The following is a 15,271-nucleotide window of genomic DNA, read 5'->3' on the forward strand; positions in this document are numbered from 1 at the left end:
CAAGATGCTGTGCTATAGCTCATGAAAAGTCAAGTTGAGAGCGAAAGATCGAAATAACAATTCAAGAGAAACGTAGACAAGTAAAAGGGCTTTCCTCATTTGTTCCTAACAGAATTATGTGGATTATAATGGTTAAAATGGGTAAAGTTTTCCTGGTAGAGTTCTTATACTATTGTTTTTCATTGAGTGATTGTTTGTTTTGTTTCTATTATTGTGAGATGGCAAATCCAAGGTAAAATCAAATTTGTATCTTTCCCTCAAAAGCTTATACTCAGGGTAGAGTAAAATTTTGCATATGGTTAACCAGAAAACAACTTGAAACTCAAGTGCTAACCATCAAAAAGGTGCAAATACAGTTGATTTCTAACTGGAAGAATCAGAGAGGGCCTCATGGAAACATGGCACTTATCATGAATTTGGAGGCAGAATTTTGGATGGAAGGAATAGATCAGGCACAATATCCTTTAAGAGCAAAGTAAGTAAAGGAATTTGGGATTTTTTTTTTTTTTTTTTTTTTTTTTTTTTTTTTTTTTTTCTGGTGACTAAAACCCTGGAAACCAGCTTTGGTGGTGAGGTTGAATTAACCAGGCTTAATTCCTATCACATGCTATTGCAGTTTAATAAATTCCTGCAGTTAATGAAAGCTTTTTTTTCCCCCCTGCCTCCTGCAGTGTGCTGCTCTGGTTGGTGAAGACCAGCCTCTTTGCCCAGATCTTCCTGAACTTGACCTTTCTGAACTAGACGTGAACGACTTGGATACAGACAGCTTTCTGGGTGGACTCAAGTGGTGCAGTGACCAATCAGAAATAATATCCAATCAGTACAACAATGAGCCTTCAAACATATTTGAGGTAAGGGCATCCCTTGGTGAATATTATTTTCTCATTGACCTGGGCTTGGGCCACAATATGATTATTGGCCTGAAAGCAGAATGCGTTCTTACTTTGCAGTCATCAAAAGAATTTTTATCACAGGTAGGCATTTCCAGTTTTGTGGAAAAACGATGTTTGCAAAATAAATGGATTTTGTTGTTGTTGTTTTGAGAATTAAGGGGTGGAGGGCCCCCAACAGAGTACATTAAACTGTGTTGAAATACTAAAGGGGTTGTGAAAGAATTAGTGACAACGAAGAACAAAAGTCTAAACCTGTTTATTCCTGTCTATTTCCCACAGAAAAGGGCCTCATGTAAATTAATGTAAAATGTAAAAGAATGCATTTTTTTTAATCCAAGAGATTAGATGTCTACCTTTATTTGCCTCACAACGTAAGCGAGCAGTTATTCTTATTGTTATTTTGTGATCATACCTCTGATTTCTCTCTGTCATAGAAACTTCGAAACACAGCCGCTCTACTATTTACTTATAAATTAGTGAAAATTTGCTTACCTTTCAATAGTGAGAATTACTTCCCAGGCTCCAGACTCTTATTATAAGCCTACCCTATAATAAGGAATGTTAATCTACTCCTATTAAAGTGTTACTTTGAAAAAAAGTTCTTTCTCACAAGAGCAGCCCTCGTTTACTTGAAAATAAATGGTTTCTTGTAGGGACAGACATCGAGTGCTCTGGCAAACGAATTGAATAAACATTGTCAAATCAACTACTTTTCAATATCACGGCACCCACATCTCCATCATCATCTGACTTCTCCCTAATATGGGCCAGGCTCCATGCAAAGCACTTGAAGTGTATTTTTTAATCCCACCAGCAGAGACATTTTTTAAACCTCAGTGTATTTGGTTGAAATCTCGAGTCATTAAGAAAGCCAATTTTACAATATTTATTGAGTTTTTCCAGCACCCAGCACATAAAAGCCACTGAATAAATGTTTATTGAGTCATTAAGAAAACCAATTTTGCAATACTTACCGGGGTTTTTCAACACCCAGCACACAGAAGGTGTTGAATAAATGTGTGTTGACTAATGAGTGAATAGTGACTATATTAGTATTAATAACAGTAATAATGAATGATAACAACCGCAGCCAACATTTGGAGACCCCCCTGCTCTATAAGTTTCTTCTCACATCTCCCTCAAAACAGCATATTCTTTAGGTACCCTGAGTGTTATTTCCGCTTTGCCTATGCAGACACCGAGTCTCAGAGAGGTTAAGTGATTTTTCCCAAGGCACACAGTTGACAAATAAAGACCAGGTAATTGAACCCCAAATCGACCTGACTTCCTAGTCTATATCACTGATCAAAAAAAAAAAGAAAAAGAAAGAAAAATACAGTAACAGTGAGGTTGGGTGACAACCATCCTTTACAAAGACGTATGAAGCCGCTGCTTTGCTGACTATATTTAAAAATAGAACAGACTCCTTCCTTTCAGTGTTAGTTGACGTGGAAGCAGGGATTGCTGGGTGGGGGAGCTGGGGTGGCTGTAGGTTCTGGCCATAACTAATATCTTCTAAGATGTCTGAACGGAGTCTTAGAAGAGTGCTGAAGGCGGGGGAGTCAGGGCTGTGGAGAAGACACCCTGAAGGTCTGTGGTTAGTTACACTTCCCAGGCTTCTCAGCCAGGTCTTAGAAAGTTCATGTGAGGACTTGGCTAGTTAGAACTGGTAAATTGAACATTCCTCATTCAGTACACTTGTCAGGCGACAGGCCCGTTTTTAAGTCATGCTGCATTAAGTAAATAGTACTTTAAAAAATGTCCATCTCTATAGACCTCTTATCTAAAAATCGGCTATTCCATGTTGGATAATTGCCATGCATTTTGCAGATGACGGCTAGGGAATTACTGATAGTTCGGAGTGGGGGTTCGTCCGTGCCTTCCTGGTGGGCTAGTTTCGAAAAATCCCTTCAGCATGACTTCATGTCCCCATGTTTGGTGTGGTGGCATCAGCATCAGTATTTCTCATTTATACCTTTAGGAGACTTTGCTCACCAACTAGTTATATATAGATACTTTAATCTGTACGAAGACATCCCTTTCCCTTCCTTGTATAACTTTCTACCACTGATAGAATTGTTTTCTGTGCTCTAAAACACAAGGTTCATTTAATTTACTTTTTCATGAGCTCATTTTAAACCAGTGACTCTCAACTCAGAGTGTTTTCGCCACCCCAAGGGACATTTAGCAGTGTCTGGAGATAGGTTTGATGTTTAGGTCTGAAAGCAGAGGCTGCTGCTGGCATTTTGTGGGTAGAGACCAGTGTTGTTGCTAACTTTCCCACAGAGCCCAGGACAGCTTCTCACAACAAAGAACTATTTGGCCCTAAAATGACAATAGTGCTGAGGCTGAGAACCCCTAAAAAAAAAAAAAAAAGACACTGAAATTCCCTTTTATAAAACAGCTAGGATAAGCTGGTCAGCTTTCAGAGAGAAGATACAGGATCATTAAGAGACAGGATATGAAGAATCAGAAGCCACATAAAATTATGGAGATGGCTAGGGCCCTGGGACAGAGATGTCAGGAATTCTCTTAGTGACAGCGAAAGTGACCGTTTAGATAACCTGTAACAATTTTCTCTGATGTCACAAACCTCATTCTTCTTTGCCTGTGCAAAGGGTAAGGCCCTATGTGGCAACACTGTGACACACAGCAGCGGCTTCCCGAGCATTTGCATACAGCCAAGATGCCTCTACTCTTTGCCCTCTAGCGTTAAACTCAGACATCTCTTCTGTAACAGGAGAAAAAAAAATGTGTGTGGAGCATAGGTGGAATTTGAAAATCGTCTCTCCCTGTGAGGGAGGTCCAGAGGCAGACAGTAACCCTTGATGGGCCACAGTTCTGGGGTGCTTTCTTCAACGCTGCCTTTCACTGAAGCCCTTCCCAGAGCCTGTGCCTTTAAGCCTCTCCCCGTGGACTTTACCCGTGCTCACTTTCTTCCAGTTCTCAAAGCCCTGCCTCATCACATTTGTGAAGGCCTTGTACTTGAGCAAGCCAAACAGTCACGGTTTCCACCACCTCAGATCTGCCAATAACAAGCATGATCTACTGCTGATTCCCAGAATAAAATGAGGCACCAAGCAGTTCAACACTTTCCCTAACTCCAGTAGCCTATCGATGACACCCCAGGAAACTGGCCACAGGATTTCTGGATTCTAATCAAAGGGGAGAGAAAGGGGTATTTAGAGATACAGACAGGATATAGACAGTCTATGGATAGTAGAGCTGAATGTTAAAACCTTGGGGAGTAAATAGAAATTTCTTCCTTTGGCCTCTTCCATACATTTGAATCTAAGTTTAATTTTTATTTGACTTTATTTTTTTTAAGATCTATTTATTTATTTGAGAGAGAGAGAGAGAGAGAGTGCACGCACACAAGCAGGGGAAGGGGCAGAGGGAGAGGGAGAGAATCCCAAGCAGACTCCATGCTGAGTGCAGAGCCTGATGCAGGGATTCATCTCACCACCCCAAGATCATGACCTGAGCTGAAATCAAGAGCCAGCCGCTTCACTGACCAAGGGACCTAGGCACCCCTATTTTTATTTGATTTTAAGAGAAAACAAGAACACAATTGAATGTCCCACTTTAGGAAGGAGTGAATTCCTTAGTGAGAGAAAGAGGTGCCAATACGCAGTTGTCCACGTTCGTTGAGAAACTGGACACACAAACAGCAGTCTCTGGTTACATGACCTATGCTGGATGTGTAAATGCAGGTGACCAGGTTTTATTCAGAAGCCACTTAGAAAAACCAGGTTTTATTCAGAAGCTGTTTGGGTGCAGCCTCTAGTGAATCTGACCCATGTGTCAGGAAAACAGGATGCTGTCTCTGGACAGGTTGGTAGCAAGATTTATGTTTCAGAATATTGCAACATAACTTCCTTCCCTCTCTTGCCTTTGTGCATTGTTTGAAGAAAGGGAATAAAGGAGTGCTTTTACAGCATGGAGGTATGTAAGGATGGGTGGCCCCAGGATTAGTGTAAATAGCACACTGGCCCTTCTGGTCACCACAGGCCCCCTTGTCCCTGCTTCCTTTAAACATCTGCTTTCGATGCCTTCTTGATGCAACTGAATGAGCATCTTCCATTCATTCGTCTGTTACTTCTGAATGCAGCTACTTGGGGTTCTTTAGAACATGGAGATTGAGAATGTAGCTGTTTCTAGGTCATGACTCATAATATGTTCTGAAGTCTGCCTTTGCTAATGGGGAGACAAGGGTCCACAGCTGCAGCCAGCATTCATATCAAGGGATCATAGGGGTGCTCAGTAAGGTCCGATACTGTGGACTTTGGCAGGAGATAAAGGGCGAGGTGGTTTCCCGTTATCTGTCTGTAAGGTGTCCTATTGTGCCAACAAGGGAATGGTGGTCGGAAGCTTTCGAGAATGCCTGGTTATTCTGGTGGGAATGCAAGTGATTTGATACTTCTTTTAACTTTCAGTTGTATTCTCTCTCTCTCTCTCTTTTTTTTCTCCCTAAAATGGGCATATGTTACGTACTTATCAAAAAGTTCCAAAGAACTTGGCTATTCAGATGACTGAGCATTTGGGGATCAGAGCACTTGCTTGTCTTGTTCACTGAAGTTTTTCTAGATATTTTGTTGGAAAACAACAGCAAGTAAATATATATAAAAAAAAAATTGCAACAAAAGGAATGAATTGGCCATCATGTATTTGCTGATGACGAATCCCATTAGGTCAAATATAATTACATATAAAGCACAAAGGATCTGTTTCCTAAAGAACCTTAAACCTAGTTTGGGAGGTCAAATGAATTAATGTGAAACAGTTAGCAAACAGCGGAAAACCGTGTTTACATGTGTACGTATATAGATGTTTATTAGCAATTAAAAATAATGCGACACTGTATATTCATGTATATGTGTATATGTGTATTTATATACACAGTTATATACTATATATATTATCAATTGCAGGACTGTGTGTGTGCATATGTACACATATACACGTGTGTGTCTGTGCATGTGTATCCTTGCTAAGGAGGGAAGAAGCAAGAATAACATCACCTAGGTTGATACAAGAATAAGAGTGAAATGTTTTCATAGAGGGGGTATGAAAGCGAGGAGCTCGATTTACCTGAAGTAGAATATGTACTGATGGGAACATAGGAGTAGGAGAAGTAGATTTGGATCTAAGGTGGGTACCTGATTACAGCAGACCGTGAGAACCCAATCGGGAGTGTTTAGAGTTTGCACAGTAGGAGTGAGGGTGCCAGGGAAGAGTTTTAGCAGGAGGGCAATATGATGGAGATTGTATTTAAGAGTGTGTTAATTCCCATAGTTGTAAGAGCCGTGCACAAGCGGAAAGTAGAAGAAACTGGACAGCAGGCCCTGCTGCATTCCGAATCCCATGCAATGCAGGTGCAGGGAAGGGACAAGGTGACAGTAGAGGGGATGGTGTCCAGGCAACAAAGACTTGAAGCACCTTGAAGGAAAATTCCATCAGCCCTGATGAATATGAGTTAGGTTAGGGAGGGAGGTGGCAAAGAATGCTAACTCAAAAATATTCCAAAGAGAATCAGAACTTCATGGATATCTTCCCGGTTATGTTTCTGCTCACCTTTAGGAGCTGAAGTACTTTCTTAAGACTTGTGAGTCATTTTACAAAGGGACTCTCCATCTCTCGGCTGCCTCAGGGGCAGAACATATTTAACCCAATCCACAAATTTACGTGATGTCTGCTTTTTTTCACTTGTCTCCTTGGAGGAAATTCTGCAGCCTTCCATGGTAATGAATTCCTGCTCCTGACTGTGCCTGTGGTCAGACAGACTTTTCTATGAATGGCAAACCTCTTGGAATTTTAACAGAACAACGGAGACAAAAATCTGTGTCAAAACAACCCCACCTTAATTTAATCATCCAGAGAATAAATTCTCCTGTGTTATTCAGAGACACTGAATTAGTTTACAATAATCACTTCTTTGAGATTTCTGGAATTTCCAATTTGCAATCAATAAATGTTTGTCATTTGAATTAAATTTACAGCCCCCAACCAGATTTTTGCCACACTTGGCAATGACACTTAACAGAGAACATCGACTTCAAGGAAGAAAATAATAGCCATTTAAGTGGGGAGATAATTGGTTGTAACATAAGAACATTGAAAAATGTTGAAACTCATGGAGACTTATGGAGTATTTTAAAAATTTATGTTGTACTTATCTTTGCATTTGTAGTCTACCACAAAATTCCAAATTCTGGGTATAAATCAGTTAGATGTTCATCTTGGAGAGTCACAAATCAGGAAGCAACAATCTGACCCAGCCTCTGTGCTGTTTTATTTTCAGCCTCTACTGTCGGCTTATCTTGCAGGGAGACTAAATAGTGTTTTTCTGTGTGTGTGTGTGTGTGTGTGTGTGACTGTGTGTGTGGTCACCTACACACCTCAGTCAGAAACTATTTTAGACTTCTTGCCTTGATAACATCTGCCTTATCTTGGGAACATCTGGTTTATCACCCTATTTCCTCTCTGCCATTATGCTGACCACTGGAAAAAATATGGCTTAGGAGTTCTGACCCACAGGGCTATGTCTGCTGGAATCAACCCCCACTCATAAATAGTAAGCCGCACATACTGGTTAATGTGATCATCTTCTACCACCACCAACTTTGCTGGGTTTTGCTTTTTTTTTTTTTTTTTAAAGATTTTATTTGTTTATTTGACAGACAGAGATCACAAGTAGGCAGAGAGGCAGGCAGAGAGAGAGAGAGAGAGAGGGAAGCAGGCTCCCTGCTGAGCAGAGAGCCCGCTGCGGAACTTGATCCCAGGACCCTGAGATCATGACCTGAGCCGAAGGCAGCAGCTTAACCCACTGAGCCACCCAGGCGCCCCCTGGGTTTTGCTTTTGTTAATGTAAGCTGTGGTTATAAGAGATGGGGTTGACTGCTGTTTTTCATGGAAGTTGATCCAGTTCTTAGCCATTTGCAATTTGGAAAGTGAGAATCTATATGTTTAATTAGGCACAATGATTATGGAATGTACTGTGTGTGTGTGTGTGTGTGTGCCTGTGTGTGTGTGTGTGTGTTTCGAGTACAAGCCAATTATTTCATGCCAGGTACTCTAGATGCTCCCAGATGTAGTTGAACCATTTTATAGGCATAGCTTGGGTTTTTCCCACCTTCTGCATTCTCCAGAGGGTCATTTCCCTAACAATGACTCTGCCTAGATTTCTTTGGGGCCCGACAAGTGGAGACCCACATTCCTGAGGAGGAAAACCTAGGGAGGAATCAGGAAAAAGTGGTTCATTGCCTCTTAGATTTACTTGGAAGATATTAGTGTAGGTTAAAGTAATCAGGATTCAGGATGCTGGATTGGACAAACTGTCTATTTGTATAGCAATGGTGTGTGCTTGTCTAGTAGCCTTACACATATGTCGTATCTGTTTGTCCATGTCCGCCTGTCTATATGCAGTGTCGCGGAGACACAGCCCAGCAGATGGCTCCCCTCTGAATGAGATCAACACACAAAGCAGATAAAAAGATGAACTTTCAAGATTGAGTTGTTAAACAGAGAGCCAAATTGTTCTTCTACTCTTCCCTACTCCAGACTTCACATTTTTAACAAGGTTAATTTGTCCCTATAATTATGTGCCTATTCTTTTAGCAATGAAAACTTTTATTGTGGGTTTTAGAAAATGAATTGCCTGCGATGTAAAACAATTTTGTAAGGACCATTTTTTTCCCCCTTCTTCTTTAACCCGTGAGGTTGCTTTCAACATTGTGTACTCCGATGTATAGTTTTGAAAGCAAAGCAGGGAAACTGTCTTTTCCTGTAGCCTGCCAGAAATACTGAATTACAAGTAGAAGAATGAGCGCTAGGGAAAGGGGAAGAGAGGTACACAGTGAAATAAATACACAATCTCACTCTCGGCAAGGGCAAAACTTTATGAAGATAAATGACTTCTTATCCATTACGCCATTTGTCCCAAAACAACCATCGAGATACTTTTGGGCCTTTTCTAAGTGATAGAACAATTTGCATAGTTGGAGATTCTGAACACTATTACCTTGTAGATCTGCCCATCTCCATTACTACTGCAAGTTACTCATTCAAGATTTGTGGCTGGATGGGTTAATGAATTACCAGATCTTGCGTAAAATGACTTGGCCTGACTTTTAAACGACTACTTTTTTTGCGGGGGGGCAGTCTTATGATTGGTGTTAATTGGCTCTAGAGACAAGCCTCCTATAGATTTTTATTTTCCCCAGAAAAAAATTTTGTTTGTTCTGTATAACCTCCTCCCCTTTTTAATTCCCTTCCAAAGATACGCTCAGTTCAAGGAGCTGCATGCCAGGTGACAGGGCCGGAGGAGGGGCAGGAGACTCAGCAGCCCCATCTTTGGGGGCTGATGCCTTTCCTTGTGCTGAATCAGCACGATTTATCAGAGCCCCGTCTTCAGCCCAACTAAGTTTAGAGTGAGTTCCTTGGTGTTCCTCACACAATATGCGTAGCTGGAGCTCTGAACTTTGAAGGAAAGCCTCAGAGCAATTTGCAAAGTGCTGGTGCTTAGTGAATACTAAATTACATTTAGGAAATAGTCGGCTGCTACCAGTTAGACTTCATTTTTATTCTTGACACAGACACCTAAATCAGAGAACAGTAACATTTCAGAGATTATGGAAGCAGTTTGGGTATGTTCCAACACTATAATAGGATCAGAATTTTAAGGCCTTTTGTATTATTACCAATAGTCACTTAGTTTCTGCTGCAGTGTACTTTGTAGGGAATTACAGCTTTTACTAAAAAGATTAAAATGCTATTATGCAAATGATTGCAGTATGTTATTATGTTTACAAATTAACATCCATGGCTCAACACACAAATTAACTAACTATTCTATCTATGTTATTAAGGATTTAATAAAGTAACTGTTAATAAAAATGGGTAGCTTGGAACACTTAATAGGAAACAATTGTGATTTAACACAGAACTCAAGCCTCGTGTTTAATGTTCTAGGTGATAGAATGGTAAAATCAAGTTGAGCAAAGCACACAGAAGAACCGGGACCATGTGAGCGGTAGACTTGCTCAGCAGAGATGCTGACGACCACGAATTAAGTAGCTTCAGGCTACAATGTACAGTGGGCGGCACATCAATAAATCTAAGCAAAGCACACAAACCATCTTCTATTAATAAATAGTTCATTGAAATGATAATTGCCCTCCATTCCGTGTTGAGATGCTCCATGCACACAGGGAACGCTTACATTATTCTAAAATGGAGCTCAGAGCAAATTTCGATGTGGCAAATGGGTTTTAGCTGCAGAATATCGCTGTGTGATAAAAGAGGAGAAGGCTAGGCTCAGACTAAGATGGCTTTACAAACAGGCTGAAAATTGCTATTCTTGGCTGTTCATAAGAGATCATAAAAGCAAGGAGATAAGAACTGCCAAGGTCCCTGAGAAATGAATGTATGTGATTATGTTATCATGTGGGTTGGGCTTACTAGACAGACCAACAACACCTTTGCTTTAGTCCAACAGGAAAATTATTCAGAGTTGCGGTTTGGGGATCGCAAACTCTGTTAGAATGGGGAAGTTCCAGAACACTGTAATTAACATGTTTCCAAAGAGACTCGGGATGCCAGTCACCGAATCCTTTGCTAGATCTCAAAATAAGAGCCAGAAGTATCACCCAATGCTAAGCCAACAAACAAACAACAAGAACACAAAACAATTACTAGACAATCCTGGAACAACTTAACTGAAAGTTTAAATGTCGGGGGCTTATTTTTCTTAGCCAAGTAAAACTGTTGGAGACTCCGAATATAAACAATATCCTTTTTAAGTCAACCTAAAAATAAATAATCAGATAAAAAAATAAGTCAACAATTACCTTTTCAGGTCTCCCTATGGAGGGCAGCTAACCTGAGCTTCTTAGAGGGACTATCTGGGTGTACTTGAGAAACAAGAGCAGGGAAGCAACCACAAACCTGGTCAAGGTCTGTGTCCTTGCATACAATACAAGCAATTTATTTTGTTCCAAATAGCACCTCTGTTGTTGGAAAACTACTTATGCAAATTTTTGATATCTAGCTTTAGCAAGGGGCCTGGCTCCTTCATTTCCTTCCACATTTGGATAAATTGTGTTGTTCTTCACTCTTCCAAATTTGTCCTTGTGGAAGGGAACACTTGCAAATTGGTTGAAGCTCGCTAAGGGAAAGAAAGGGTTGGGGGGGGGGGTAGCGGGAAGAGGAGGAAACAACAACAACAACAACAACAACAACCCCACCGAAAACACTTGCTGGGACAGCTTCTGAGTTGATGGTCTGTGGCCGTGCTCCCTTCCCAGGCCCCTAATCAAGCAAACGGTACAGTCCTGTTATGCAGGTACTCAGGAACCCTTGCCAACAGTCACGTAACAAAACCAAGGTTTAAAGTACTTGCTGGAACTCTAAGCAGCATGGTGGAAATGCGTCCCTGTAGGCATGCAGATGCATTCTCTTTCTTTCTTTTTTCCTTCTTCTCCTGCCTCCTCCTCCTTCTCCTCTCTTCTTCTTCTTCTTCTTCTTTTTAGGAAAACAAAAAGCGATACTTGCCATAGAAGGGTGGTAAAATAATTAGTCCAGTAGACAAATGCCTTGGCCCATGTTTAAACAGAGCTCTAAGGACATGGTGTTCTCAACAGCCACATATCTAAATACAAGCCAGTGTCAGCTGCCATGCAGACCAGAATGTCATAGCCCGTTCTCACATAGGTCATCGCAGATCCATTTTGGTCACAGTCACACTGCACATCTGTTTCTGCGCGCTGCAGCTTCTTAAGGTGGTATTTGGACTTCGTAAGAACACAAACAACCAAGCTATAAATTCCCACTGCTGGAGTTATTTTGAATAAGTGTATACTGTTTCATATTTATAATGGCGAGGCTTCATAATATTCACAGCGAATATATAACACCGATCAGTTCAACAAGCATGAAATTGTATGTTGTCAACTTGTCACATAAATAGAGTCATATTCAGGCTTGCAATAATGTTGAACTAACATTTTTTCCCCCACCGTTGTCGAGAGGGTCACAAAAAAGTGGGGAGGTAGCACTTCCTTTGGGGAGATAAACAGAGAGGGCCACTGTAGAGTTGATATTGGTGTTGATGGGGCCCTTTCCTTCCTTCCCTCCAAAGCACTTGTTTTTCTCGGGTGAATGCTAATTGGCTAAGCTAGTGTGTTTCTTTGTCATCCAATGGTATCATTTTCAGCCAGTGCTAGAAAGCTTTTTTGGGTTGTGTATGTGTGAGTAGCTTTTTCTGTTCTCCTTTAAAACTTTTTTTTTTTTTTTTTCTATTCTTGGAGCGCAAATCAGCGCTAATTGTCATGAAATTCTCTAGTTCCACTCTGGCAAGCTTCCTTGTTGTCTCTGCACCTCAGTTAACTCTTAATTCATTACCAAATCACTGGCGAAAGCTCGGCGTTTTGAGTGAACTCTCCTGCCATAGAGGAGTTAGAGAGGGGGAGAACGGACATTATTGAACCCATCGTGCACCTTAGCGAAAGGGGAAGAGCGAACAGAGGAAGTGCCCTCACCAGGACCTAAGGAGTCTTGGCAGAGACCACTTCCCTTAGTGGCTGATAGTTCTGCACCAGAGGCAAGAGTAGAAGCTGATGCTGAGTACTTTTTCACTTTTGAGAGGTCCTTAGATGGGTTCAATCTTCCCCATCTTCTTCAGATGGTCTGAAGACAGAAAGTGTCGCAGGCCGCATCTGCAAGCCTGACGGTTTATCCTGTTAAGTCGCTGACTCAAAACCTCAGGGCCTTGCATTGGAAGGCAGGTATTAGCAAGGATTGTTACTCCCCACTGGTCGTTTCATTCCACATCACTTGTGATATAGGTGGTTCCGCTTTCTCGTATGGTTTCCAAGTTTTGCATAGTTTCACATGGCTTCCTACTTCTGGATTTTAAAAGTTAAAAGCTAAATAAGTTTAAAAGTTAAATAAGTTATTACTTATTTACCCAGCCATCAAAAAATAATTATTGCCAACTGCTAGTGTGCTCACATCCTTGCCAATTTCTGGGGAGACAGTGGAGAGTAGACACAGTCTGTGGCATCATGGAGCTCATGGTTAGTGATAAAGGCAGGTCAGTAAAATCAAGTGAGATAGATGGTCTGAGAAAGGAAGCAAAGCAGGGACTTTCTCCACCTGCTCGTTATCCTGGTCTTCACAAATAGATCAATTCTACCCTTTCTCTGAATTGGTATGCTTATTATCTTCAGAATGGCCTTCCCCTTGAAGTGAAATTTTTCTGGAGAGCATTTCTCCTTGTCATTGGGGCTGTCGATGCCAAAGGGAGAGCCCAGTCATGGGGATCCACAAGCGCAGGGCAGTGGGACAGAGTGTTTGAAATTGGGAGACCTGAGATGTCTAGTGTTCTACGTGTAGTGCATTAAGGAAAACAGCAGTTTGCTCACTGGAATGGCTGAGGGAAGGCAAGAAGAAGCCAGCCCAAGGGGAGAGAGCAAAGCTGTCAGCAGAAAGTTCTTTTGCTGGGCTGATGTGACCAGAATATTATGCCCTTGTCCAAGTATGTGGGGCTCCTTTGGATGAAACTGTTCTGTACCATTTTAGGCCTGTTGACCTTTCTTTCTGAAAATGGTATTTCTGTCCAGCCAGAAGGGCTGACATGCTTTTGCCTATATGTGACATCCTGAATATGTGGCCTTTCTGTCTCTTAGAACCCTCTGCTCATTGCCTCATGGGATAGTCCAACACAGGGTCCGTCTGGTTCCCTTGATGGAGGCCCACACAGATAGACTCTAGATCTATCCTTTTCTTCTCTGTGGAAGTACCAAGCATTACACCCCTACTGAGCTGTAGTCAATATTTCCTATAATACCTTGGCCTAAGTCTCTTCTCCCCAGTCGTTTCATTTCTGCTTCTGAGTGGTGCTTAGGTTGGGAAAAAAGGTGCCTCTATTCTAAGAATGCCCTTGGTTTTTCCACGGGCTCTTGGCCTAAGGACATTAGCTTCCCTGGGTACCATTTCATTTGTTCAGATGTGAAGTTGGAGCTTCTCTTTTCCAGACATAGTTCTCCAGGGTGTCCAGGGATCCTGGCCAGATCAGATTCGGTCCAGAAATGTTCTCATGTCAGGATCCTCTTGTGTCTTGCCAGCACATGCTTAGCGGGGACACCCTGCTCTTGTCTGAGCTGCATCTCTCTGCCTGGTTTTTAATTTCAGACGGTGCTGCCTGATGGGCAGGCTCGCCTCCTGTTCCTTCTGGAGGAGAGTCTGGGCAAATGCCTGAGCATTTAAATGCAACCATGCTGCATGGGCTAAGTGACTGCTCTCTCCTGCTGCTCCCCAATTCCAGGGTTCTACGGGCAGCAGATTTGAGAGTTACCGGAGGTCATGGTGCCTCCTGTTCTAGCTCCTTTAATCCTGTCACCCGGCAGTCCCACCAACGTGGCTGAGGTGGCTGCCCTTGTCCTACAGGAATTTGTGTCAGTGTCTCCTAGGACAAATCTAGTCTGGCGGCTTTGCTGTATTGGTTAAGACTGAAAGTTTTGACAAAGACATTCTGTCTGCACGGAACTGAAGAGTGGTCTGTGGTTAGATGCATTGGGAGGTAACGGAATGTTGCCTGGTCTTGGCAGATAACGGAGTCTGGTCATCCACATGGCATGATCCATGCGCCATTTAATTTGTCTTTGAATGGCAAATGTGTTTCTTCTCTGAGTCAGCAAAAGTCTCGATACCCTCCAGCGGTACCGTGTGACCTCCCTGCTGCTTTTGTGATACAGAAAAACAAAACACTGATCCCGCGCTTTCCCTTTAGTTGCGGGTTCATTTTTATTTCCAGCTACATGCTTCATAGCTGAAAGAGAAGATGTATGTTCCACAGATAGGATGCATTTTTACTTAATCACGGTGGTTATTTTTATAATTCATATGAGGAGACCTCATTTCTTTGGCCATTATTAACTTAGTATTATTAATTGTCTGAAACATAGCTGAGAAACACACCATTTGTAAAAGTGTCTTGGCAGAGCCAAACCAGAGGCAGAAAAATCACACCCTCATACTTAATGCATTTTATTCCCAGATAAGCTTCTCCAGCCCTCACTTACCACTGGCTTCCTTTTGTTTTACTTACAATTTAAACCAATCTAGTTATCTGTTTTCCGAGCACATGGGAGATTAGAAGAAATGATTTAGGAAGTTAATGAGCTGGTAGAGGCAAGGAGATCATAGCAGGAAGTGGGCCCTGACCAAAAGAGATGAGACAAATAAAATGATAAAAAGCAGGCAAACACTCAAAATGGGACTGTCCAGGACTATTGAGCTGGAGGACACATAGACCTGTACTTCTCAGGGCTGCGTTTCTAAATAGCTCCCTACAGTCATTTCGCAGGGTCACACAATGC

General features: G+C 41.8%; 1 protein-coding gene across 5 annotated transcripts in view; it reads left to right on the forward strand.

Annotated features, from left to right (window-relative positions):
• PPARGC1A (PPARG coactivator 1 alpha) overlaps window positions 1–15,271 on the forward strand; it is a 656,258-nt gene that overhangs the window by 558,838 nt on the left and 82,149 nt on the right. For all 5 annotated transcript variants that reach the window (XM_059164602.1, XM_059164570.1, XM_059164586.1 and 2 more), the window contains one exon: window positions 672–851. In XM_059164602.1, the coding sequence (XP_059020585.1) occupies window positions 672–851 (180 nt within the window). The remainder of the gene's footprint in view (window positions 1–671; window positions 852–15,271) is intronic.

The sequence above is a fragment of the Mustela lutreola genome, chromosome 1, assembly GCF_030435805.1.
Source record: "Mustela lutreola isolate mMusLut2 chromosome 1, mMusLut2.pri, whole genome shotgun sequence".
Taxonomy (NCBI): domain Eukaryota; kingdom Metazoa; phylum Chordata; class Mammalia; order Carnivora; family Mustelidae; genus Mustela; species Mustela lutreola.